Genomic DNA, 27,197 nt, shown 5'->3' with positions numbered 1-27,197 from the left:
TTTCATCACAATCCTGGAGGCTGGGAAATCAAAGAACTATCAGGTTTAGAAGTCAAGATTGTACCTTGCTCTACCTATGTATGAAACAGAGAAAAGCTATTTCCTCATATAGTTAGAGACAGAAAAACAAGAGAGGAACTCCTTCCATCAAGCTGTCTTCAACTAGCACATAGTCCCATTCACAAAGGAGGATTTATGCCCACATCCTCCCTTCAAGCCCCCATCTCCTAATACTGTCCTATTGCCAGCACCTGTAATTGGAGGACACACAGTGAAATAATTGTCATTCCTGTATGTTATATTCTACTAGTCTAGAGTTGTGATTTTCAAAAGGAGAAATGCTTTCAGCAGGAACAAGGAGAACACCATGTGAAGACAAAGAGTTACAGAGTCATGTGTCTACAGTCAAAGCGTGAAAAAGATGCTGGCCAACACCAGAAGATAGAAAGAGGCAAGGGATGGTTGTCTAGAGGCAAGCAGGGGGCTGAAACTGCCAGCATAGTTCCTTTAGACTTGTAGTCTCTAGAACTGAGACAACAGATTTCAAAATACTTTTAAAGCCACCACGGTTGGGGTGTGGTACCTTAAGACATCCATGGGAAACTAAGACAGTCACTGTTTTGATAAGCCTCCCATACATAAAAAGCCATAACATTTTAAGGAAAATGAGCTGTTCTCTATAGGATAAGGGACTGTGTCTCCCATCTTTCAAAAGATGTTAAAGAGAATCAGAAAAGCAACATGACATAGGTTGCATAATCCTTATGTGAAAAAAATGTATACTTTCCCCAGAAAAACGTATTTTTTTCTTTCCCCTTTAAGGGAATGATTGGACGATCCTGGATATAGAATCAACCCGGCAATTATCCCTGGAGAATATGAGCCAGGGTTATAATAATGGGCGATGACAACATTTAAGAAGGTCCCTTCAAACTTTGCCAGAGCCAAAGCCTAAAAGACAAGGTAGGTCATTACATTGTCCAAATGCCTGAAGCAATATTTGATTTGGGCCAAGGCAGTACAGACACTCCAAATAGATGGGGAGGGAGAATTTTAAATAATCCCATAAGGAAGCTCTCAGAGGAGTACAGCATCCATCATTTTGTCAACAGTGATTTGGTAAAGACTGAGACTTTTAGAGCAGGTCAACTGAACTTTGATATGTAAAATGTGGTGTTACTTTACTGCTCAACATCATTGTAATACATTGATATAGTTTGGTTATCAATAGTTACTATCACCAATCAGGAAAAAAATGAATTCCACTAACACAAATTCTTTAGGTCTTTAAGAAGAGGGAAACAATAACACACATGTCCCTTGTATTTTACAAGAAAGAAAATTATAACTTGTCATTTTGGCTAAAGAAATTATTTGAGAGAGAGTTGCAAGTGACATACACTTAGTAACAAAAATGGCAGAAATACTACCAGGAGGTAGCAATAAAACTTATAATTAAAATATAAGCATGCAGAGACCAGCTAGGGTTCTGTGTAGAACTAGAAACCTTGTAGTAAGAGATAGAGAATATAAAAAAGTGCCAAAGGAACACAATTAAAATGTGATTAATGATTGGGTGACCCCCAAAATATTAAAAGTCAGAACTGATTCTGAAGCACATGGTAGCCACTAGTACATGGGGGCCAGGGGGTGACTGAAAATGGTTTCTGTTTCATACTTCCAAAGAGACATCTCTGCCTTTCATCTGAAGCTTAAAGGTTTCTGGTATGTGGTACCTGAACTGATGCCAGGTACTTTAAAGATAACTTTATTTTTATTTAGTGAAAAGCCGTGGTGTCTTCTAGGTGTAGAAATACAAGGTAGCAACTAGATATACTGGTGCTGTAAAAATATATTAGTTCAAGCCATCCTTTACAGCATCTTTACAATATTTTGAGGTTCTTTGCATTTAACCTATCCAAAAACTAGGGAAACCACAAAGGACATCTTATAGGCAAGGCTGGAAGTGGGTACATTACTTCCAACAGGTAGTCTGCAGTCCAATAAAAAGATTTATTCTTTAAAATGTATGTGTATGTATGTGCGCTTATATGTGAGTATGTACAGGTGTAGCTGCTGCAGAGGCCAGGCAAGGGTGTCAGATATATTAGAGCTAGAGGTAGGCAGTTGTGAGCTAGCATGGGTGCTGGTGCCCAACCCATCTTCTGCCTCAGCAGGAAGTGCTTTGCTTTCATCCAGAGTCATCTCTCCTGCCCCAAAGATATATTCTTACCACAGTGTTCAGAGCAATGGCTACTGTTTCAGGCAAGCTGATTTTTTAAAAAATGGATTTACAAATTCAGAACCACAGTGTCTTTCACCTTCTTTATTTTTTATTTTACTTTTATTGTGTTTTTCATGGATTTCACATTGTGAATTCCTATCCCACTTACCTCCGTATCCCTTCCAGTGCTCCCTCTGTCCTTGCAACCTCTTCTGCTAAACAAAACCAAATTAAAAAACAAACAACAACAAAAAAACCAAAACCAAAACAAAAAAGGAAGAATCTTATTGTGGAAGCTACAATGTGGCCTGTTGAAAGACCGAGTTTACCCTTAAGTCTATTCGTCTTTACTTGCAAGTGTTCATTGCCACGGTTCATTGGGCTGGCTTGAGGCCTCTGGTTTCTGCTACACTGATAATGGGCTCTGTTTTGGATCTGTAGGTTCCTCCCTCTTACATGGTCCAACAGTTCACAGATAAGGTGATGTTGGGATAGGCCAACTCATAGGCCTGGTTCTCGGCCTGGGTGGCTGGGTTGGTTAGCTTTCCCTCATCTTCACTAGGTATGTGAGCTCTCCAGCACTGCCTCAGCTAGCTCATTCAATGAAGCCTCCAGCAAGGAACAGGGGACTGTGTTCCTGCTCTCAGGCTCTCAGAGCTGGGACCCATCACTCATATTGTCAGGGTCAGTTCTACTGTTTAGTGCCACACCCTGTCTCCCAATTGCTTACATTTTTGTGTTTAATATAATTACTCTATTCCTCCTTTCCCTTTCCTCCCCTCAAACCCTGCTACCTAGCCCTCCCTACTCTCATCCAAATTTAAGGGCTCTTTTTTCACTAATTGTTATTGTATGCATACATATATTCCTAAATATAACACGTTCAGTCCATATTATGTTACTTGTATGTATGCTTTCAGGGCTGACCATTTGGTGCTGGAAAACCAATTGGTGTGCTCTTTCCTAAGGAAGACCACCTCTCCTGCTCCCAGCTTTCCTCAGTTGCCCATATTGCAGGTTTGAGGCTCATGGGCTTCTCCACCTACTCTGGCATGTCCATTGGTGGTGTCCTTGTTCAGCTCATTTTCGGGCAATCATGCTGATGAGACTTTATGGGAGCAGCTTCTGCTATTACTAGGAGACACCATCTCTGATGTTTGTCTTTCACATTCATAGAACTGGCACACTCTGGATATGTATCTCAGTAACTTCACTGCTAATACCATTTGTAGCCTGGATTATTACATTATTTTCATCCTAAAGGGTTTATTCCTTCAGTTGTTTATTTATCTGTTCATTGAACAACCACTAACCGGAAAATCACTTGCATCAGCTACTGCTCTGGGTACCATGGTGCACACAAATTGCCTTTATAGTCTTTACAACAGGGATATCCTGTACCTATATTGAATCATGATGGATACACTGTCCCAGGACATAAATGGCAGAACACTTAATAGAATAAATATGAAGAGCTGATTTAGGTAAGGAAGCATTTTCTTAATTTCATTAAGAAATATATTCAGTAAAATATTTCTGTTATCCCAAGTTGGGGTAATTATATTGTAAGTCAGTTGTTTACTAATAATAGTGAAATGGAAGATATTCTTCCAAATTGACTTCACATTTTGAACATTGTGTCCATAAGATAGCATTTAAATGTCCTTTTTCTCCATAAATAGTATAACAACCTTTTATGCTTAAAAACCAGACTACATGAGAGAATTTTATAGGCATTTTAAACTGTTCATTAACATTTGGGGCTGGTTAATTTCCTGGTGGAGTGTTTTGTACAATGTAGTATCCTTCTAGAAACTAATAGCATTCAGCTCCCCATTTTGGCAACAAAGATGCCTCCAGGCAATGCAAATAGAAAACAGTGACCACAAAAGCATATGTCTTAGGAGACTGGATAAATGTAAATGTTCACTTCTCTTGCAGAGGATCAGGGTTTGGTTCCAAGCACTGACATGGTAGCTCAAATCACTCTGTAACTTCAGTACAATGGAAATCAGATGGTGACTTTTCTGATCTTCCAGGATTCCTGCATGGACATGGTTCACACACATCCACTCAGGATTGAACACACATAAACATTAAAATTAAATATTTTTTAAATGGACTGGTAGCAAAACACTGTGATCTTGGGCTGGTGAAATGACTCAGCAAGTAATGATGCTTGCAGCCAAGTTTGGCTGCCTGAATTCTTAATAGCCATGAACTCACATGGTAGAGTGATTTTCTCCAAGTTGTCTTCTGACTTCTACCCCAACCCCGGTGACACCCAGTGTGTGTATGTGTGTGTGTGTGTGTGTGTGTGTGTGTGTGTGTGTCTGTGCTCAAACACACACACACACACATACACACAAATAGATAAATGAAAAAATTATTTAAACCACTGCAGTCTTTAATTGTGCCAGACACATTTGTAACAATAGCAATCACATTGGAAATTACATTGCCATTATTTAAAATAATGATCAAGAACTTTGGCGTGCAGTTTATGATCCATTAGCTAAAAGCATCCCGTAGTTTACTGGAAAGGGGGAAGAAAAGTACATTAATATTTGCTGATCTTTTCCAATCTCTGAATTTATCGAATGTGTCTCTAAAAGTTTTCTTTTACAAGTGTTATAAATTCTTCAAGACTATCTTAATATCTAGAAAATTTAGTTGCAAAGAATTTCAGACAGCTGAATGTGGTATGTCATGTCTCCAAATGCTCACTTCACTCTTAGGAGACTGAGGAAGAAAGGTCACTAAAACCAGACTCACCCTCTAATTTCAGAACTGTTAAACAAATATAAAATTTTTAAGCAAAGAATTCCTCCAAGCAACTTGTAGAGAGTAATAACCTTTTTTGTTTATACTGATAATATGATGCCAATTGACTATTTTGGTTTTAAAATGATGCCAATAGAATATCATGGTTTTGTTTGTTTTAAAGCAACCCCACACATTGTCTAGGACTAAGCCGATCTCTGAAGCATGTAGAAGGGATGTTGAAGACAATACACAGGTTAATAATTACTCGCTTCGTTTACAACTGCCAAAGCAGCACAAATGAACCATGCAGTTCAAGTCTCCAGTTCCTCCAGACACTTCAGAGGAAACCTCGTTTGAGTTTTTGCTTATATAACCTATCATAAGGACTTGTGGGATGCCTGATGGGCAAGGTGAATAAAAATCCTGCCAAAGGAGCACGGGATGCTCTCCGGTGTCAGTCACATATCTCAGTATAAGTGGTGTATCTTTGTATAACTTCTTAACGTCTTCAAATTTGTATTCTGAGGCAGCAGGTAAAAATTACTACCACGTTGAACATATTCTAAGATTTCTTCCAAAGTATGAACTCCTATAGAACAAAGCACAAAACATTAACCTCACCAGTATTCTTCCAGAGCACGGGTCTACATGCTACCATCAAATTCAGGAAAGTGATTCACAATCTAGTATAGATAACTCTCTTTGTCTCCGTAGAGAGTATCTTTACATGCCCGTTGCTGTGATTTTTTTGCTGTTTGACCTCTAGAACGAACGCAGTAAAAGCATGTTTGACAACGTCCCAGGAGCTAGACTTAGCATCAGACTAAGTGTGCTAAAAGTTAAAAGTGCTCTAATAGAACCTATTTTGAAGTTGCTGCTGAAGAGCCCAGACCTTCTAAAACTTAACGCGCTTCAGGCCCGTTATTTCCGTAGTCTGGTGTCAGTTTGAGATAGATCATCAGCCAGTACAGGTGCTGCACCTGACTGCCTGGGTCCCCAAGGCCATCGCTACAGCAACTCGTCCTGGACGCTAGACAGGCCTGGGCCCAGCGTGCGAAGCCTTGGGAATCGGGCTCCTCAGGGACCCGCCTGGCGGCGCCGGTGAGGAAAGCTTCTCGACGCCAGGATCCCATCGTGCCAGTGCTCACTCAGCGAAACTGTAAATAAATGCCTGGGCAGAAACAACGCCAGCCCCGCAGCGGCCACCCGGCCCGGAACCGCCGCAGCTTCTCGCACCCTCTGCCCACAGGCCCTACCGCGGTAGGAAGCGCGCGACCCCAGGCTCCCGCCACTCAAAAGACCCCGCCCCTGCCCACGCGCGCGCCACACCGTATAAGGCCCGGAGCAGGCGGCGCGGCCCCGCCCCCGGCTCTAACCCCGCCCCTCTCCGGCCCCGCCCCGCCCCCAGGCTTGGGCTCCGCCTCCGCCCGCTCCCGGGAAGAGCGGCCGTGCTCCCGCAGCGCACTTCTCTCCGCCCTCCCCCCTTCGGAGACCCTTTCCACAAAGGACCGCGGCGCGCCCGCCGAGCCCGAGACTCACACCAGAGTAGCCGCTACTGAAGGGTCTCCGGCTGCGGAGCGGGCGAGCTCCGCCCTCCCGGGCGCGCCCTCCATCCACCCCCCAATCCCCTCCCCGCCAGCCCGCGCTGACGCTTCCCGGCGGCGCGCTCGACCCGCCCCCGGCTCCGCCCCTCGCTCTCGGGCGCGCCCGCGCGTGGGGCCCGCCGCATCCTCCCCTCCCTCCTCACACCGTAGCCTCTCGAGTGTGAGGCGTCCGGGCTCCTCACTCCCCCGCGCCCGCGCGCCGCTCGCCCGGGACCAGCCGGCGCGGCTCTAGCGTCCCGGGCGGGAGTGCGCGTGCGCGCGGCCGCGGGTCCCGCTCTGCCTCCTCCTCCTCCCCCCCCCTCCGCGCCTCTATAACTTGGCGGGCAAGGAGGCGGCGCCCGCGGAGTCGGAGGGCGGGGAGCTCGGAGGAGGGCGCCGGGAGTTGTGGAGACTGCCGCCCGGGAGGGAAGTCGCGGCGCTCGGTCGGAGCAGCCCGCTCGCGGGCTCCCTCGCTGCCGCCCTCCGTCTGCGCCGCGGGCCTCGGCGCCGTGGGGCGGCTCGGGGTGCGCTCGGCCGCCCCGGCCCCGGCCCCGGCGGCGGCTGCCGCGCGCGGGCGGGATGTGGCGCCTGGTGCCCCTGAAGCTGGGCCGCCTGTCCCGTGCACTGAAGCTGGCGGCTCTCGGCAGCCTGTTGGTGCTGATGCTGCTGCACTCGCCGTCGCTGCTCGCCTCCTGGCAGCGCAACGAGCTCGCCGACCGGCGCTTCCTGCAGCTCAATAAGTGCCCGGCGTGCTTCGGCACGAGCTGGTGTCGCCGCTTCCTCAACGGCCAGGTGGGCTTCGAGGCGTGGGGCCGCCTGCGCCTGCTGGACTTCCTCAACGTGAAGAACGTGTACTTCGCGCAGTACGGCGAGCCCCGCGAGGGCGGCCGCCGGCGCGTGGTGCTCAAGCGCCTGGGTTCGCAGCGCGAGCTGGCGCAGCTCGACCAGAGCATCTGCAAGCGGGCCACCGGCCGGCCGCGCTGCGACCTGCTCCAGGCCATGCCCCGCACCGAGTTCGCGCGCCTCAACGGCGACGTGCGGCTGCTCACGCCGGAGGCGGTGGAGGGCTGGTCGGACCTGGTGCACTGCCCGTCGCAGCGCCTGCTCGATCGCCTGGTGCGCCGCTACGCCGAGACCAAGGACTCGGGCAGCTTCCTGCTGCGCAACCTCAAGGACTCGGAGCGCATGCAGCTGCTGCTCACCCTGGCCTTCAACCCCGAGCCGCTGGTGCTACAGGTAGGCGCGGGCCCGGGGCCGCCACCGCTACCTGGGCGCGGGGACTCTCCAACGCCAGAGGGAGTGCGTCCCCAACTCTCCCCAAATGCCTCTCCGCGACTTTCCTCCCGCCCTCCTGCTGGTCCCCGTCTGCCTGCCAGTTCCAGCGCGCTGGCGAGCCCTTGTGCCCCTCGCTGCCCTTTCGGAGCGCTAGGGCACCGCGGTCATCCTTCCCTCGCTCTCCCTCCTGGCTAAGCCGACTCCCCCGAGTCTGCCTTTGTTTCGTTTCTTAGCTCATCTCCCCGATAGTAACTCAGCTAGTTCTGGGACCAGGTGGGGCCGATGAGATCACTGAGTGGGAGGGTGGCTAAGTGGGGGGCTGATCCGTGCCTGGTGCCTTGCGTGGAATTGGAGGCTGGGAGATGGGGAAAAGTTAGTGTGAGATTTGGGCCGGGAAGGCTAAAGGCCAAGACGGACTTTTGCACCCTGATCCGGTGCTGTGCCCTAGTCATATGGTAATCCGGTTAAGGAAGGGATTAAAGTGTTTAGGTCGGAACTAGGAGTGAGGAGAGGAGGGGGAGGTTCTGGCCTCCAGCCCAACAAGACTTATTTGCTCTCTTCTGACTTTGAGGATAAGAATGGAATCTTTTTACTGGTGGCCGCAGGAAGGAAAAAGATAAAGATAAAAATCCCGTTTATCTTTGGAGTAAATTGTGTTTTTACACACCCCGCCCCCCCCCCCGCCGGCTAAAGTGCTGTGCCCTCGGGCAGTGATTGCAGAGTGGGAGTGTGAGCCCTCTTGACCGCAGGAAAAGTTACCAGTTCTGTAAGTCAAGCACTAGGGAAAGTGATTTTAAATTACCCCCAAGTAATTGATTGTATAGTTCAAACCCTTTTCCGCTAAGAATGTCACTAATGGCTAGAGGGTTTGGACCGTGTTTTTGTTGTTGATTAAACTGTGAATAGGAATGTACTGTATTTACCGTGTTTTTTTTTTTCTTGTTGTTGTTTTGTTGTCTACGTCTCAGTCGAGTGAAACCAGCCTTGACTAGCCCCATCACACAACAGGAAGATTTGGTTAGGATACATCTGATGGGTCAGTTTTAAAGTTCGGGTTGTTTAATACATACTGTTTTATCTCTAATCGATAGTAAAAGGTTATGCTTACCTTGGAGAATTGTTCTATTCATTAGTTTCAAGACTGGTGAGTCTCTAAAAGTTGGATCCCTCAGCATGACCCCACCTCAACCGCCCCACCCCCCAAGCTGTTAGCAAGGTTGGTCCCTGGTAAGACCTTGGCGGTGTCTTGGCTGAGTTGATAGTCCAGTTCTCTGGGGTGCCAAAGTGTAGCACTGCTTGCATTTAAAATACTGAGTGTCTTTTGAACAGTTTTTATCAGGTCGATTCTGAGTAAAGTTGTGTTAGGAACAACTGATTTTTAAGATTAATATTTAGAAACATTGTGTTTGCTTCTTTATAAGCATTGGCATCTGAACTTGAGAAACTTTGATGTGTAATTTCCACCCAGCAGAGCTGCCTCTTCAGGGAGTTTTTGTGTCTGAACAGCCTTGGCAGTTTCAGCTTGTTTTGCAGTTGAGATAGTCAAGTGTGTTTGTGTCTTGTTTCCTGACTAAATTCTCCACACTGCTTATTTTCATCTTTGGTGATGACATGGCAAAATGTGACATTTTCCTCACCTTACTTGAAACCTAATGGCACATCACTCTGGTTGGATGATTAGGTCACCTAGAGTTCAGGATAGATGTAGAGTGTGAGGAAACGTGTGCTAGACTGTGGCACTTGTAAATTGCATCTTCTATTTAGACAGTCCAGTTTTCAGGGGTAGTAATAATACTTCATTTTGTTACATACTTGTAAAAGATACTTTTGGAGTTTTTACCAGTGTGATAGCAGCTTTTCTTTCTCTTTTTTCCCGAGTGGATTGAGTTGGACCTAAGATCCTGGAATAGCTGCTTCAAGGGAAACACTTGATCTTTGAAAGTGAGCTTGAAAATCTGAGTGGTGTGACTGAGAATTGTTGATGGCATAAATCAATAAGTTGGGAAGTAGATCCACATTTGTACTCCAGTACTGTTTATATGGTAAATCAGATCATGATGAGCATTGCTGTTAGCTGTGCAGACTATACATCTAGTAGGTAGAAAGCCAGCTGTCATGGTAGTATTGAGATATTGGTCACTCCCAGCTACTTCCTTACCGATGCATGTTTTTGCTTCATGTAGTTTAGAGAAGTGTTTTTAAGGAGCTAGTGCTCAAAACTGAAAGACCAACTCACCTTTCAGTTTTTTTCCAGGAGAGGGAGCCACTTATCGAACTTGTGGATGCCAGATAACAAACTAGATTTTTTCTTATTGTCCAATTATTTCTATTGTCCAAATTTTTAGGAGGAAAAAAAACCTTAGAGCTTTTGCTATCAAACTGTTCTTCACGAAAGTAACATAATAATAATGCTTATAAATTAGTTACTTAAAACTCTCCTTTGGTTTACAGTACTAGCAAAAGAAATGAAACTACAAATCCATTGAACTCATTAGCTCTTAGATTTTAACAGTGAAAGGTGTTGTCTGTGAGATACACACACATCTCTGTTAACTGCAGAGTGTGCTGTCTGTGTTCCAGTGTTCCTGTTGCTTGCTGGACTCACCGGTTAGTCTGGCTTCTAGGAAAACTGTTCTTAACAGATAGGACAGTTCTCAGGACCTCAATCTTGTCAGAAACCACTTCCTTTACATTTTCACACATCAAGAGGTGTGTTCTCATGCCTAGCCGACCTTTATTCTGTGGAGGGGGTGGGGAAGTACTGTGAGGCTGTTTTGTTGGTTTTTGTAAGTGTAATAATAATCTTGGATCATTAAAAATGGAAGTAGAACATTGGAAAGTGTTCTACTGCTAACTTTCTGTCGGTATTTGTGTTTGCTGTCTCTTGAGCAGGGGGGAGGACAGGGTGGGAAGTGTCTGGAGATGCTGATCTCAGCCACAGTCTGTGACTGACCTAGGAGTGCTAGCAAGTGAATTAAGCCCTTGGTTGTTTTAGGGGGAAGAGCCAAGAATTTGTTTAATTATGTTATATTGGTAGAACTTTAATTTCCCTTAAATTTTCTGAATCATGGTTTTAATGGGATTTAATTTTTATAGTACACAATTATCATTGTTCAAGCCGTGGCTTTTAAGCTTTCCTAATATTTGTAAAAGGCAAAATATGTGCAGAACATTTGTGTAGGGCTTGATGGTAAAAAGTGAATAAATGCTGCTAGCGTAAGGATGGAGGGTGACTGTAATCACCTAGTGCCTTTGGTCAGCTGCTGGAAACACTGTTGAAGTATGGATGCTGACAGACTGAACTAAACCTCAGTTATATTGAGCTCGTGTGTCCTGACAGAGCCAATGGAATTTGGTAGAGAGCATTCAGTAATGCTTTGGCCTTAGCAGCAGCTTCAGGAGGACATACTATCCAGATGCCTTGTTGAAAATAAGTTTTGGAAGTAGACAAAGAGGATTATGATCATTTAGATAAAAGTTGGGATTAGTTGACAAACATTATTTTTTTATATGAGTAATTTTTTTTTCTCCAAAATGGCTCTGTTGAGTTAGATCCTTTGATTGTACTGTTGGGGGACTCTCAAATTCTGGATTTGAGAAATTTGTTTTTCTTGGTTGCTTTGTTTGTTTTCTGAGTTTAGCTTTAACTAATGCATTTAATCTCTTGACTGGGGTACTAGATGTCTGCATGGTGTGAGCTTGAGGCCATAACACATAATCTTTGAAGCTTTTCTTCCTATCTCTAAATTTTACACACTTGTAATCAGATTTCAAAACAAAAGCAAAAATCCTTTTAAGAAGCAGAAAACCATGGAGCCCCGCGTCTTGTTTAGCAGTAGTTTCTACAATGGGTGTTGTTTTTTTTTTCCTTTGGAGATTTCAGGCAGTAGTCTGTGGAGCCTCCTTCATTTTCACTCTCTGGCAGCTGATTTTAATAACTGGATTCCTGTATTTATGCTTGAAAACACGTTAGAGGCTGATGCTTTGTTTTCTTTTGGTGCTTAGCTCAGTCCTCCTGCTTCAGCCCCCAGTGCCAGGCTTGCAGCTGTGCATCACACACCCTGCAGGGTGGAGGGAGCTAAGCTTTTGAATCCAGCCTGTGCGATTGCATTTGAGGCTTCATTACTGTCCGTGTTTGACACTTGACTAAACTTCAGAAACTACAAACAAAAAATAACAAAAACAGTTTGGTATACCTCAGGTCCAAGTGAAGGGAGGACCGACCGACCTACCTACCTACCTACCTACCTACCTACCCACCCATCCATCCATCCACCCGCCCATCCATCCATCCATCCATCCATCCATCCATCCATCCATCCATCCATCCATCCATCCAAATTAGGAAAGCCAGTTAAACAGACATCCTTAAGGAAGCATCACTTAATATTTCATAGGGTTAGTCTGTGTTCCTTACACTTGTTGCTGGGAACAGTAATCTTTTAAAAAGTCTTTGTTGCTGCTTACTCTGATTTTCTGGTCTTGGGTGGCCAGTTAGTTTTCCAGGGGATCATCAGGCTGGTTTCTACCTTGTTTTCTATTTTGTCTGCTGTGGCCTATGTTACTGTCATTGATTGTGTTTGAGTATTCCCAGAATGCCAACTTTTATTCCTGTACTATCCACTCATCTCCTGTATAGAATGTGAAAACTTGGATTTCTTATGCATACAGTGAATTTTAAATGGGTATGAAATATCTTAAAGACTGAAAATTATGAGTCTAAGATGGGGTGGATAGTTAGTTATCCATCCTAGTTGTAAATCCTGCAAAATTTTATTTTTGGCCATGAACTCTTAGCATCTTCCTGTCTTATCTCCCAAGTCCTGAGATTACAGGCATGCATCACCAAGCCTTTGGAAAGTTTTAGAAATTATACATTGAAATCATTAGCCAATTTATAGGTTGCAAAGAGAAGTTATCTGTGAGATATTACAGAGTTTATTAGAATTGCAGTCAAAATAATTGAATTTTGCTTGTTCATTTGGCAAATTGTCTTGTAAGGCATTTGCATTAAAAAGTTTGAGATTGCCCTGGGCCACCAGTAGCTAACTTAGTATACAGGACACACACACACACACACACACACACACACACACACACACACACACACACACACACACACACTCTCTCTCTCTCTCTCTCTCTCTCTCACCAGTTGCAATCATTATATCATAATAAGCCCAGAAGTGAAAGTATATATACATCAGATGTCGCATTTAGGGAGGCATGCCCGAGTCCGTCATAATAGTAGTATGTGCCTTTTTTTCCAGGGGAACAGAGATTGAATACTGAAGGGGGTGGATTTTGCCAGTACAGAAGTAGATAGTGGGTATTAGGAAGGTGAGATCTATGCTGAAATTGTGCCCACTATATTCTGTAATTACATGAAGTTATTTGATGTCATGGGGAAGTCATTCAAATGCTTCAGACCTTGTGGTTTAATTAATAAAATGAAGGATGTCAGTACTTATCAAACAGGATTGTTTTAAAGATGAAAGGAAATGGGATATCAACTAATATGTGTAAAATATCTTTAGTTTGTAAACCTAAGTCTTTACAATATGTTAGTTGCAAGGTTTTTTAGTTTTCAGACATCTATAGTAATTAAAAAGATTATCTTTAGTGCATTATACTGATACTAGTGTCAGAATACATGGTTTTTGCCTTGACAGATATTCATATACCACCTCCATTTTATATATATCCTACATATCTACATAGCTGTTACTTCAGGCTCTAATTTATTGGCAACAGTTAAGGGTGGGGGGGGTCAGACATTTGTTCCATATAAGGTAAGTGGAGTAAAATAAGTATCATACATATAATACAAATCATTTATTTTTCTTGGTAAATCATTATGATTTTATTCAGTACACTGACATTGATGATGAATGCTATAAAATAGAAGTTACATCTGAGTTTCTATGGCATTGCTGAATACTGCTAGCAACTGTCCTATACACCCTTGGCTTACAGCAGAGATGATAGATCATGGTGTAGTTTGCATAGCTTTGGCTTTCTGAATCATTATGTTGGGATACTACACAAGAACAGGATAATTTTTAATTTTGCATGTAATGAAAAGGACAAGAAAGAACCCTAGTGAAAAGAAATCAGGGCCTCAAGTGGGTTCTTGTGTGGGAGTAGGGAAGAATAGTTGCCTATAAGATAGGGGGCACCCATGCCGGATGAACTCAGAGTTTATTTTCAAAGCAGCCTAGAATTAGATGTAGTTTTAGAGAATGCATTTAAGGAAGAAGAGCGAAAAGTAACTTCTAAGACATGCTGTTGGGTTAACATGTGAAGAGAAGGGAAGTCAGTAATCTTAGCGTCTACTCTAGACTCCATTGTAAAAAAAAAAAGTACAGAGAAGACATGGGTAGGGCAAGTTTGTTTCATCTTAAGTTTCAGACAGCCAGAATACTAATCTCTATAAACTAGCACCAGACATTTATTTAATGGAGGGAGGCATTGCTGTTAGCAGATGTTTTATTGTCCTTAAGAAGGCTTGTGTTTTGGACCCAAGGAAGTCAGTACTGTGTTGACTAAAGTAAGATCACATTCGTAGGTTATTGGGTGCTAAAGAAGCTTGTTGTTCTTATTTCTTTTATTGGCTTTTTAATTGGGAGCAAATGTTTTCATGTAGCATTTGTACTTACACATTCAAGTTAGAAATGTGGGAAACAGTTGCTGTTTGTGCAGTAGGTAAGAAAGGATCTGTTGAGATTAGTTGCATAAAGCTTTGCCAAGTGAGTTTTGGGGGGAGGTTTTTAAAAGCTGTTCTACAAGATGACTGTTTCTATTTAATTTAGATAAGTTTTGCTGTTAATGTATTTGACATTGGTTTCCAATTTCACATACAGCAATTTGACATGCTGTTCAGAGAATAACACCACCTTGCTATTTTCAAAGCATTGGTTAATGTAGAAATTTGAGGTGGGTGGAAAATGGCATTCAGAAAATGATTTCATGATAAATGAGACGTATCTTGAGACTTAAAATATCTTGAGTTTGTTGGGCATCTGGTGTGTTTGTGATAAATTTTTGGCCACTCCTTCCCAATATAAATTAAGAAGCTAATATCTGATTCTAGCAAAAATTAGATAACTATTAAATCATCTGATTAACTTTACTATATTCCCCCTCCAGACAGTTCACAAAACTGTGAACACATTAGTCTGTCACCAGCACAACACAGTTGACTAATCTGTATGAACAGCTGTTACAACATATATTGCCACACTGGGATTTCATTCAGATATGGGTTTTTACAATAATTCTAAGATTGAAATTAAACCCTTACACATTTCTGTGCTATTTATAACATTTGCTTTCTTAAAATGTTCTTAAGTTTGAATTTTGCTTATTTTTTGTGCAGAAATGCTTGTTATAGAACAATTGATGGACATTTAGATTGTATACTTTGATGACTGATGGACTTTTTGAAGTTAGTTTATATTAGAAATTCCTTCTTTAAAAAAATTAATCCCAAATGGTAACACCATTTCTCATGTGTTCATTTGATGTTTCTCATGATCTGCAGTTATGTATCTTTCAATAGAATGCTATGAGCTACTGAATGATTACACATATTGTATTCTTCTATGAAAAGAACTTGGGTATTTAAAATTTAGTTATATAAAACTAATTTTGGTTACATAGGAGAAAAACACAATAGAATACAAGCCTTTATAAGTTGACCTTATTTTAATCTCATGTCATTTATAGCAAAATAGTAAGTCATTTGAGAGCTCTCTGTTTTTCCTCTATAAAACTGGAATGATATTTCTACCATTGTCTTCAGCCAGGCAGTCCAAGAACCAAAGGAAAAAGGGTTACCTGCTTTGTGAATTTAACAAACTTTCTATAGAACTGCTTCTCCAAATTCACATGATTATCAAGAAACATCCTGACATGTTCTAAGACATCTATAAATAACACCTTCCAAACATGACCAAGAGCCACTCCTTCTATTTACTTTCCTCTAGGAGCTTTTAGTTCATAATGGGCTAATCAAGTTTGTTAGCAAATTTTCTAAAAAATGTGTGATGTTATGAAAACATATAATGCATCTGTAAGTACTAATAATACAAGGCTTAAAAAATGGTAACATGTACAAAACGTATTCCAAATGCTTCATTAAACTGTTATACCCAAGTATAAAACCAAATCATTATGTTTTAGTGTTCTATAGAAAGAAAGTGGGATTTGTTGAGTTTGTTATGTGAATTATAAATTTAATTGTTAATTGGCCTAAAGTCTAAGGGTAATTAAAGAGTCAGGCCAGCTCTGGTTATTTTTGCAATAGTCAAGATAGATTCAAGGCAGATTGCTACCAGTTTTCAATCCACTGTTTAAGAATTTTCTCAAATTTTGTAAAGGTAACTTCATATGCTATTAACACATAACAGTGTTCCTCAAGCAAATATTATGAAACAAATAACTTAAGATTATTTCTGCTGCAAAATCTCTCTTTAGGCCAAGCGTAAGTGTAGACGTGGTAAGAACATCCCAGCCTTATGTTAACACATGAAACTATCTTTAGTGAAAAGAAATGGCCATGAAGCTGTAGCAAATGATTGAGATTGGTAGCTTGATTGTTGGGGTCTGGAGTCAGGGGAAGAAGGATTATGTTCAGGTACTGAGAGATAGAGGTAGACATTTGACTTCAAACCCAGTATTCGTATATGCTATGCAATATTTTTCTTTTAGTGTACACATTTTCTTGAAGACTGTATATTACAGAGAGTGTAACATCTCTGAATTTTCCTGCCTTTTCCCATAATCTTGACATGTAAATTATATATGAGCTCCCTGTTTTTGTTTTGTTTTTATATAGTGGAAGATGACCTTAGTAAATTTCTGGCTTTTAGACAATGTTAGTGCGTCCAGTGTTACTGACATCACTTAAATTTTGTGATATTCAAGTAGCTTATGTTTTTGTTTTCTAAGAATAAACAAAATGCCTAGTCATGATAATTTGTGTTATTTCAAGATCAAAATATTTTATTTTTCAAGTTAATATTGAAGGCATTTATAATGTTAACTCTGTTTAGATTCTTTTAGTTAAGCTCTGTCTGTCTTTGTGGATCTCAGTGTTTTCCAGGGCCTCACATAATGTACAAGTGTTCTATTACTGTACTACATGCTATATAAAAATAATTTCTATGTTTACATTACTGTTAGTCATCTTTGTGCTGTCACTAATTTAGTTTTTAAAGTACACTAATGGAAAAGCAAACATGTAGATTTACAACTTTTGCATCTTTGTTTGGTCTTTATTTTTGTAGCATTTATGTTCTATGTCTTATACATTGTAGCCCTATGTCTTATACAGGCATTAATACCTTACTGACATTAGAAACCACAGTGGCAAGTCCCTCCTGTATCTGCAGTTGTGTTCTAGGTCTGAGATTCTCTGCTTTGCTTGAGATGCATTTGTAGGGTTTTTTTTTGTAAATAATCATAAGCACATTTCATATTTATTCCAAAAGGTGTGTAAATATAAAACATTTCATACACAATGCATACTATAGCTTCTATAACTGACGCATAATTTATCATAAAAATTATCCAGATAAACATATTGTTTTAGCTAATGGGTATTTTTTATGAATGTAAATGTTTTTCAGTTGTAAATAATTCAATAAAATAATTGCATACTTCAGATAAAGTGAAACTTTCTGGTTCTAGACAATTTGAGTATCTGGTTTTCAAATTTTTAAGTATGGAAATTTAGGCCTCATAGTAAACTTCTTAATCCAAATTACTGTGCTGGATACCTGTAGGAGCTTGTTGATCAGAAAAAAAAATCTCATTTAATATTACTTTATATTTAACAAATCCAAGCTCTAGTAAATTAAAAAGTCTCTCATTTTGTATGTTTTCAATGTAGTTATACAAATATCTTGGCTACCAACCCTGAGTCTTTGTTTTCTTCTTTTTTTTTTGTACTACGGTATGTTTAATAAAAATTAGTTTTCATTAATAAAGCGTATTTTGATTATTCAGTGAAAAAAATGCTGTCTTATGAGCAAATTGTGTGGCTTCACTGATTAAAGTTCTTCCAAAAGATTAGGTAGCAAACTACATGAAAGAATTGTGCCTTTCTTCCTAAGATGAGGCATAAGATATCAGTTAAAAATGGTCAGGAATCACTGTGCTAATACAAAAGTCGTTCAGAGTGACATTTGTTCATATATTTTATCCTCCTCTATGAGGGGCACGGGTAATGAAGTGTACATTTGACTGTTGTTTGCCAGTTGGAAGGGCTCCAAAAACAAGGAGGCATTTGTACATGTGCAGATGTTGGCAGGGATCCCTTTTCTCTTGTTGTCAAAGACCATTTTATTTTCACAAAGATATGCTTGTGTCTGTTCTACAATATGGCGCATGAATAATACAGCGTATGGAGGTGGTCTAGTTTTATTTTCTACGTGACAAAATAATGCAATTCCACATTCTTACTAAGTTTTTAGTGTTCCATTTTTATGTCAGGATCTTTATACATTCACACTTCTGAGAAATAGCTAAGTCTGTTGTAGCCTTTTGTCTAACAAAAATGTCAAGGTCATGACGTATTTTACATTTCGAGGAAAGCTGAAATAGTATGTGGTTTGTGAACAGTTTTGCACTGTGCATTCCACATGAATGATCTGTCACTGTTCTCAGTTCCTGAAAGGAATAAAAATATTGTTTAAGAATCAAAAACATGTTCTCCTCTACTTTTTAAGGAGTAAGTAGCTGTCGATTCTGCTCCAGGAATTACTTAAATATCGTAAATAGTAAATTTACAGTATTTAAGATCCATTGTATCTTTCCATGTAATTCGTATTTTGTCATAAAAGTAAAAGCTGTCTTTGCAAAATATGATTGCTGTCTATTTATAAACTTGAAAGGGGGCGTAAGTGAGAACTTGGGAATTACAGGTGAGGTTTCATTCTAAAGATGTGTCTGTTCTAGCATAAGGATTTTAAAGTAAAGATAATTTGCTTGGACACTTAAAGATCTAGGCAAAATTAGCATTTTTTAAAAATGAGGGCCACATCCCTCGCCCTTTAAATGTATATATTTCTCTGGGGTACTATAAGGTTGTACTTATTGTCTCCTAACCCACCTTCACACTCCTTTAGTGCTGCTATTAGTACAATCTCATTAATTTTTTTCTAGATAAAAAGTACAAGAGTGACACAAACCTCTGGCCTTATAATCCTAAAAATAGAACTTAGAATAATTCTTATCATGCTTATTTCCCCTCCAATAATCATTTCTGTAGTGGTGCATTTTAGCAGTAGAAAGTATTTTCAATGGGACTGGGGGTGTTGCTCAGTAGTAGAGTGTTTATCTGGAAAGCTCAGGGCCCTGAGTTGGATTCCCACCCATCATGGCATTATGGGCAGATCTAGTTGATAATTAAGTTGAAAATAACTCATTTTTGATTTAGAGGTAGAATCTTCCCGGTAGTTAAGAAGCCCATTACAAAACCTCACTAATGTGCAAAAGTAATTTGGAGACTGGGACAAGGGGGAAAGGGAGACAACTACAAGATCATAGTTACTTAGGATGGAGGTTGTGTTAAACATGATCAGTTTATCCTTTCCCTTCTTGGATATTGTTAAAAATCCAAGAATCATTCCCAGCGTTCTCTTGACTGCTTCTGGATTGGTTAAGCTTGTAGAAGTGTACAAACATTAGGAACTAACACCTTATGATTTGTTCGGTGTCTGGTCTTCTAAAATAAAAGCCTGTGGCTAAACAGAGCCTCTGTAGTTCACTCTTATTGTCCTCATAGCACAGGGCCTAATCAGGTAAATAATTACTGGTTAGTGTAGTTTCAGGACTGTCTATTCAAAAGAAACCATTGATTACTTATAATCAAAAAATAGGAAGGTGTAAATATTTTTAGAATTTGTAATAAACACAGTGTCTCTTGCCTTATAGTCTAAGATGCTGGAAAGTAATGCTTGTCACAGATTTCAAATACAAAGGTTTTTGCACTTTTTGGGGGTCCATAGTAATGATGTGAGTTAGGGAAAATGAAGTTTATACTGATAAACTGTAGCTAGTAGGAATCTGCTGAGAACATCTGGGGAGAGACTAAGGGTAACATCATCAGACTGTCTCATAATATTAAGATAATTCTCTTGTAGAGTTTTCCATCTGATGAAGGTTGGCCATTTGCAAAATATCTTGGAGCTTGTGGAAGAATGGTGGCTGTAAATTATGTCGGAGAAGAACTGTGGAGTTACTTTAATGCACCATGGGAGAAAAGAGTTGACCTTGCTTGGCAGTTAATGGAAATAGCAGAACAGCTTACAAACAATGACTTTGAGTTTGCACTCTACCTCCTGGATGTCAGCTTTGACAATTTTGCAGTTGGTCCTCGAGATGGGAAGGTAATCATTGTGGATGCTGAAAATGTTTTAGTTGCTGACAAAAGATTAATTAGACAAAGTAAGTATTTAATTTTCAGATTTTCTATCTTTAGTACATTTTCTGTGTTTAAATGTTATATTCATAATAAATGCAGGTTTTTCCGATGACAACCTTGTATCTTTTAAAAATTGTTGTATAACCAGGATCAACAAATATTTGTTGTACTTCTCATTAGAGTTTCTCCTTTAGTAAAATGCCCGTGTTTAAATGTTACAGAATTCCCCTCCCCACCTCCTCATGGTGTCTGTGGAGGTATGTGTAGAGTATGCACATCTTTTGCATTATACTGTGTTTTGTGGTGTAGGACACAGCTGCATAACCAAATGTGGGGGTTGTGAAAAAAATGTAGCAATAGTCAAAAGGATTCTTAGTTGTGCCAGAAGCAAAAATTAATTCAAAATCAAATACATAATGAATCTGAGGTATTTGTACCAGTGATTGCTTGTGTTGTATCATGTAACTTCACTGTCACCTATATTCTGAGCACCATGGGTGCTATGCATAACGCAGGGCACACTGTCACCCCACACAGTGCTAGTCATTGCAACCAGGAATATCTTGACTCAGACTGGAGACTGTTGTGTCTTATGAATTGCAAACAATTCATCCACAGAAATGTTGGACTACAGAAAACTTGATACTTCCCTACAGTCGTTCCATGGCATACAAATATCAAATTAGTATAGCCTTAGATTGTATTATGTTAGAACATTTGATATTAAAAAATTACAGTTTGAGTTGCTGGCTTAAATTTTTATTTAAAAAATTAGTTTTGGTTTGGGATTGGAACAGAATTGCTGGCAGTTTCTGAAATGACTCTAAACATAATTCTGCCATTTTCTAGTATGGATTTATTATACACAGTGGCATTCCCAGCATTGGTTATAATTATAATATCCATCAGCTCTGAAAAATGTTGAGATGCTCTGTGCTCTGCAATATTAGGTATTCAACTGAGAGCTAATTCTTACATAAAAATAAGTATACATTCATCTCATTAACATGAAATTTTCCTTTCTTTAACAAGTGGTACAACTATATATCAAATACATTTTTAGAATAATAATTTTTATGGTTTTTTTATCAGTAAATTTAGGTTTATATTCCTGTACATTCAAAGTTGTAAAAACATTTCTTGAGCAAAAGGAGGCTGTGTATGGAGCAGGTGACAAAGCCCTTGTTTAATGCAGAAGGATGTTTATGCTGTTACTGCTCATCACAGTGTCAGCTTTATTGGAGGCTGCATTTCTTTGCAGGGTCTTACAGGGATTTCTGTTTTTTCTTCTCTGGGGTCCCCAGAGTGATGGTTTTTGTCTTATTTTTAACTTGGATGATGTCTGGCACTGCAGGTCTGGCCTTAATCTAATGTCAGAATTATTATATCTCAGTCCAGACTTTGCTGTACATTTGTTTGTGAGTTCTCTCGGTGTTTGGTAGGTAAAGTAAATGTTTTAAAATTCAAATACCATAGGAATTTCAAAGTGTCAAGGATAAATAAATCCACATTCTAGAAGTAATTTGGCTAGAAAAAGAAATGCTGGGGAAGCCACCCTCTCACCTGAATCCCAACATAGGATTCTGGTAACATAGGAGCATCACAAGTTTAAGGCCATGCTGAGTTAGAGGCCATCCTGAGCTACAGTGAGATCTTTTCTCAACTAAATAAGCCCAAGAGTTGTTTGAGAATCGAAACTTTGTTAGCATATCTCAACCCCTGACAAAACAGGGATATGAGCACCTTTCGGTTACCTTCACAATTGCGAAGTTGTGGCATCTGCATGGATTTGGCTGACCTGTAGCTGTTTAGTCACTGCATTTTCAGTGATCATTGCAATGCTGCTTGGAGCTTTTTTCCCCCCAACATCTTGTCCAGATTCTGTGCTCTCCAAGCTCTTTACTGATATTTCTTGACTTGCCATGGACCCTTCTACAGAGAATGAATGACTACTAAGGGCCTGGCTTCCCTCTTCCTTTTCATACACTTGTGGTGATTGTGGGGTTGTAGGTCATGCTTTCCTTCTTTAAAAGTTGTATTGGTGGTGGAGCATGCCTTTCTTTAATCCTGGCACTTATGAGGCAGAGGCAGGCACATCTCTGTGAGTTCGAAGCAAGCCTGGTATACAGAACAAGTTGCAGGACAGCCAGTGCTACATGGAGAAACCTATCTCGAAAAACAAAACAAAACCAAAAAAAGTTGTAGTTTGCTTTCTCATAGCTAATGCCAACAGCTTTCCCTTGCTTTAATTGTTCCTATGACCTCTTTTTGTTGTTGTTGTTTTTTATTGTTTCTCGAGACAGGGTTTCTCTGGCTTTGGAGGCTGTCTTGGAACCAGCTCTTGTAGAACAGGCTGGTGTCAAACTCACAGGATCTACCTGCTTTCTGCCTCCCGAGTGCTGGGATTAAAGGCGTGAGCTACCACTGCCTGACCTCATATTGTTGTAGTAGAATCCAGATTTCTTCCAGGGCACAGTCTGTGTGAAATGGTCCTAATCTGCTTCATTTTCAGTGTCTGTTCATTATCCTTTATGCCTCAGGAATAATGGCCTTTTGTTTCCCTGGATGAATCTTTTGATTCTGAGCTTTCCTGAGTGCATTTTCTCTGCTTAACAGCTGTCATCACTGTTTTGCTCATGCTAGGTCTTGCTCTTTAAGTCTTGACTTCACCAAGCACATGCTTGCTTTTGTGTTCTCATATGGGTGTTAGTCTTTCTAATTTAAACCCAGGAATTCAAATCTAGTTCTATTCACATAAAGAACAGGCCCACCTGAATGAATGCCTTATAGCTATCTTATATTATAAAATATTTACACCACTGTGTTACTATTACCTGTCCTGTCATCCAGTTAGAAACTTAAACTTTGCTTGCATAATAGTCTTAATTTTTGTGTCAAATGTTTCTTGGATTTGACTTTTTCTTTCTGGACCTTCTTTAGTTGTGACAACTTTTTTTTAAAGTTACTACATTTATTTGTGTGTTTGTGGGTGTGTGTATGTGTGTGTGGGCATGCCGTGGTGTATGTGTGGGGGCAGAGAACATACTCTGTTGTCTCCTTCCATCGTATGGGCCATCAGGCTTACCTTTTTTTGCTCAGCCACCTCACAGGCCTGCTATTCATCCTAGTCTCTCCTGTCTTTAGGAAGTTAACTTTCTGAGCAGCAAATGATCATGCAAGTTTTACAGCTTGTTATTTTGGCTTCAGTTGTATCTGTTTTGTGGTATCAGTCTCACATTTTAGCCGTAGTACAGTTTCCCCAGCCAGATGGACCAATGGCCCTATGTTCATCCCTTTGCAGATATTGTACTGTGGGCTGCAATGCTGTTTTCTCTCATTTCTTGACGTGTTATCTTTTAAGATCTAAAACCAGGTGTTCTTATGTAGCTTTCTGATGCTCCAGGTAGAAATCTAGATCTCTCTAGTCTTGTAGCATTAGGTAATGCTTTATGATTCTTTTTATGTTAGAGAAAACCTTACATGAATCTAAGAAGTAGTAAGGGCCTTGTTTGATCCTTCTACATGAGATCTCAATAAATGTTGTTTTATGAATTAACATATTACTTAATTATGGATTTTTATGAATTAATATATTAATTAAATTAACCAAATATTTTATGTATAAAAGTATAGAACAAATGTCTGTTAATGGGTTGTTCTATTTAAAGGACAGTAACAAGTTGGTTTTCAAATAAACTTTTCTGATTTTTCTTTCACAGATAAACCTGAGAATTGGGACGTTTGGTATGAAAGCAAGTTTGATGACTGTGACAAGGAGGCTTGCTTATCATTTTCAAAAGAAATTCTTTGTGCTCGTGTCACTGTGGACCACAATTACTATGCTGTTTGTCAAAACCTCTTATCTAGACATGCCACCTGGCGTGGCACTTCTGGAGGACTCCTTCATGATCCACCAAGTGAAATTGCCAAAGATGGCCGACTGGAGGCCTTGCTGGATGAGTGTGCCAACCCCAAGAAGCGCTATGGCAGATTCCAGGCTGCGAAAGAACTTCGAGGGTATCTAGCACAATTAAGTCACAATGTGAGGTAGTAGATGGTGATCTTTTCCTTCGCTGATACAGGACTGGCAAAACTAAACCACCAAAAAACTGCCTAGAAAAATGTGGACGTATTACACCAGAGGATGAGGAACTTGTTCTGATAGATCGTACATTAGCATCCATCAAAATAAGACATTACTTTACATCCAAGATCACACAATGCTTCTGCTACTCTGTTCTTCACTTTGGAGACTTGATATACCATTGACTGCTTTCCCCTTCCCATTCCTGAGTGGATTAATGATATTGTTAAGCTATTGGAAAGGAGTCTGATAGTTATATGGCTTGTGTATCAAAGGGTACTTGGTACTTAGTTTGCATTTCTATCATGATTTTGTGAATCTCTTGCATTTACTTTGAATGTCAAGTTAGATTGGCCTGTTTTATAGGCTACCTTTTCCTTCTGATGTGTAAAATTATTTTCCATTTTTAAAAAAAGTTTTACACACCCAGGTTACTATAGGTGTTCGTTTAAATTTTAATATAAGTAGTTTTCATTCAGTGCTATGCGGTACTTAACTGTTAGAGCAGGACTCCCGGGTTTACTGTTTTTACAGAGATCTTAGTATTTCATCATGTAAATAATTTACCTTCCCTCAACCTTCTGTGCTTCATTATTGCATGGTATCATTTCAGATTATTTAAGAGTTAAATCCCTCAATGCCAGTAAGTCTAAGTATACACTGAACATGATGTTCAGGATATGCTACAAAATGTCACTGCATCCCTTGCTAAAAGGCTTTAAGAATACACTAGCAGTCTACAGTTTGTTAACTTTGATTGAAGAAACCATAAAACTAAATGTTTTTAAATGCTAACTAGTCCAAGATAGTAATGCATATGCCAAAGAAATATTAGACACATTCCATGTTTAGAACTAAAAATGGAATTGGTCAATTCATAGCCCACTTCAATATTTTAGCTGTCACTGTTAAATTAAAATCTGCCTGTTCTTTATTGTTAACAGTTGAGCTACTGCTTTAAAAAAATGTATAACTTAAAGATCTTCTAACATTTTATTCATTGGTAGGTTTTTCAAAATGAACACGGTGATCATTGTTAGAATTTAATTAGGCATCAGAACCTTTTACTTATTGATATACTAATAATTTATACTGTAAGGCTTACCTGCCCGCTGTGATCTTCTTTACCCAATTGCTAAATATCAGAACATCAAATTTAAGTATCAAGGAGAAAGATTAACAAATAATGTGTAAAATATTTGTCTATTTAAAAGCTGTTCTATGTAAAAGTTGACTCAGTAGCACAGGCAATATTTTTCTGTTTGAAGTTATTGCTTTTGTTTGCAGTAAAGTTTGGAGTAGTGTGCAGTAGTGAGTTCTGGACTGAATTACTGAAATCAGAAAGTGATTAAAACATGCACAACCAAAGCCAAGCTTGTCCTTTTCATTCATTCAGCAACTATTTATTGATCATCCACTCTTTGCTAGGTGCATTTGTAGCTGCTATATACCATCTAAACATGACATGGTCAGTTGGCATAAGTACTTTTTAAGTTGATTGATTTTTTTTTTTTTTAGGCTGACACTTCCATGTTATTTGATTATTGTGATAGAAAGTCTCTTTGTACAATCTTAAATTAGTTTCTTAACCCAAAGTGGAGGAAGACAGCACTAAAGTTAATCCAGGTTTTAAAATGGGAAGGCAAAGCGTGAGAGATCTCCATTACAAAACAGATTGCATTGTGTTCCTTCTTCTACATAGCTAACTTTTTACAACTTAGAAACATGAGGGGAGTAGGAAAAACCATCCAACAATACTCCTTTGCTTCTTCCTTAGAGCTACACTAAAATATACAATTTTCAAACAGAACGCCATTATGTTTTCTACGTGTTCGTAATATGGAGGCTACAACTCACAGGAGCTGTCTGTTGTTCCACAAACATCTTCCTATTTTTGGTGATTGTGGTTGTGATTACAAGAGCAGAAAGTGAAGAAGCACTCCGGGGAGTGATGGCTACTTCAGGTATAACTACCATTAGAGATTATGGGGAATTTCTTTTATCTTTGGAGAAGACTGAGGAGATAGTAAAAGAATTAGGAATTTTAAATTACAGGGAAAAATATGTATGTGAAAAGCAATAAATATTTTGTTCTCTTTGCTATCAAGATGTTCACATTCAGATATTTATTATACAGCAGCAATTTTATATTTTTAATCATTGCCCATTAATAGACGCGGTAAAATATTTTTGAATCAAACATTTGGGGTTTGTATGTGCATTTAAATTGTCTTTTGTACTGTATGTTACTGTTTAATTTGAATATTTTATCAGAACTGTCTCCCTGTGCCTTTATAAAATATAAAGTTGTCTCTGCAACTTTTAATGATCTTAATAAAGAATACTTTAAGAACCACACTTTATAGACTCTCTCTTCAACTATTCTAGTTTTTCTTGACTAAGAAATAACTATTCCTGTCCCCTTACAAGCACTTTTGTTACAATCTTTGGAAACTGTCTTGATTGAATGTAAGCTGAGCTTCAAGATGTATGTTTTGTTTTTCTGTAATAGTGACCTACTATTAAGAACTGGAAATTCTTAGGAATTTTCAAATGTGCTTAAGAGAATTGTATAATGTTCATAGCTGTTGTACTAACTTTCAAAGTTAATATTACCAATCTTGTTTCATCTTCATCAAAATCTGCTTCCCTCAACTCACTTTGAAGCAAATTAAGCTGTGTCATTTGATTCAGGAGTATACATTAGATGTGTTATTTCCCAACAAAGCCACAGTGTAACCAATCAAAAATGAATAGTAACACCTCGGTATTGCCAAAGCAGAAAGTTTTTCATAAACCCTTCAACGTGAGAATTCTGAACCCCAGGCTGAAAAG

General features: G+C 39.9%; 1 protein-coding gene and 1 long non-coding RNA gene across 2 annotated transcripts; one reads left to right on the top strand and one right to left on the bottom strand.

Moving 5' to 3' along the window:
- Positions 1–4,613: 4,613 nt before the first annotated feature.
- Positions 4,614–6,602, bottom strand: LOC121137590. The gene is made up of 2 exons (XR_005874890.1): positions 6,530–6,602; positions 4,614–5,579 (listed from the first exon to the last, which is right to left on the bottom strand). It is a non-coding gene; the product is annotated as an uncharacterized LOC121137590 (long non-coding RNA).
- A 506-nt stretch (positions 6,603–7,108) lies between these two features.
- Dipk2a (divergent protein kinase domain 2A) lies at positions 7,109–26,720 on the top strand. Its single transcript, XM_005080722.4, has 3 exons — positions 7,109–7,809; positions 19,998–20,301; positions 23,998–26,720. The coding sequence occupies exons 1-3, from the start codon at positions 7,153–7,155 to the stop codon at positions 24,327–24,329; spliced, it is 1,293 nt and encodes a 430-aa protein (XP_005080779.1). The 5' UTR covers positions 7,109–7,152; the 3' UTR covers positions 24,330–26,720.
- The last annotated feature ends 477 nt before the right edge of the window (positions 26,721–27,197 follow it).

The sequence above is a fragment of the Mesocricetus auratus genome, unplaced genomic scaffold (genome assembly GCF_017639785.1).
Source record: "Mesocricetus auratus isolate SY011 unplaced genomic scaffold, BCM_Maur_2.0 Super-Scaffold_100691, whole genome shotgun sequence".
NCBI lineage: Eukaryota > Metazoa > Chordata > Mammalia > Rodentia > Cricetidae > Mesocricetus > Mesocricetus auratus.
Note: the sequence above shows the minus strand (reverse complement) of the source record. Positions and strands in the feature narration are given on the sequence as shown.

Bases quoted from the DNA above. Each gene is read 5' to 3' on its own strand.
- Dipk2a (XM_005080722.4), top strand. From the start codon at position 7,153: ATGTGGCGCCTGGTGCCCCTGAAGCTGGGCCGCCTGTCCCGTGCACTG. The intron at 7,810-19,997 runs GTAGGCGCGGGC...ATTCTCTTGTAG, and splicing joins CCGAGCCGCTGGTGCTACAG to AGTTTTCCATCTGATGAAGG. The intron at 20,302-23,997 runs GTAAGTATTTAA...TTTCTTTCACAG, and splicing joins CAAAAGATTAATTAGACAAA to ATAAACCTGAGAATTGGGAC.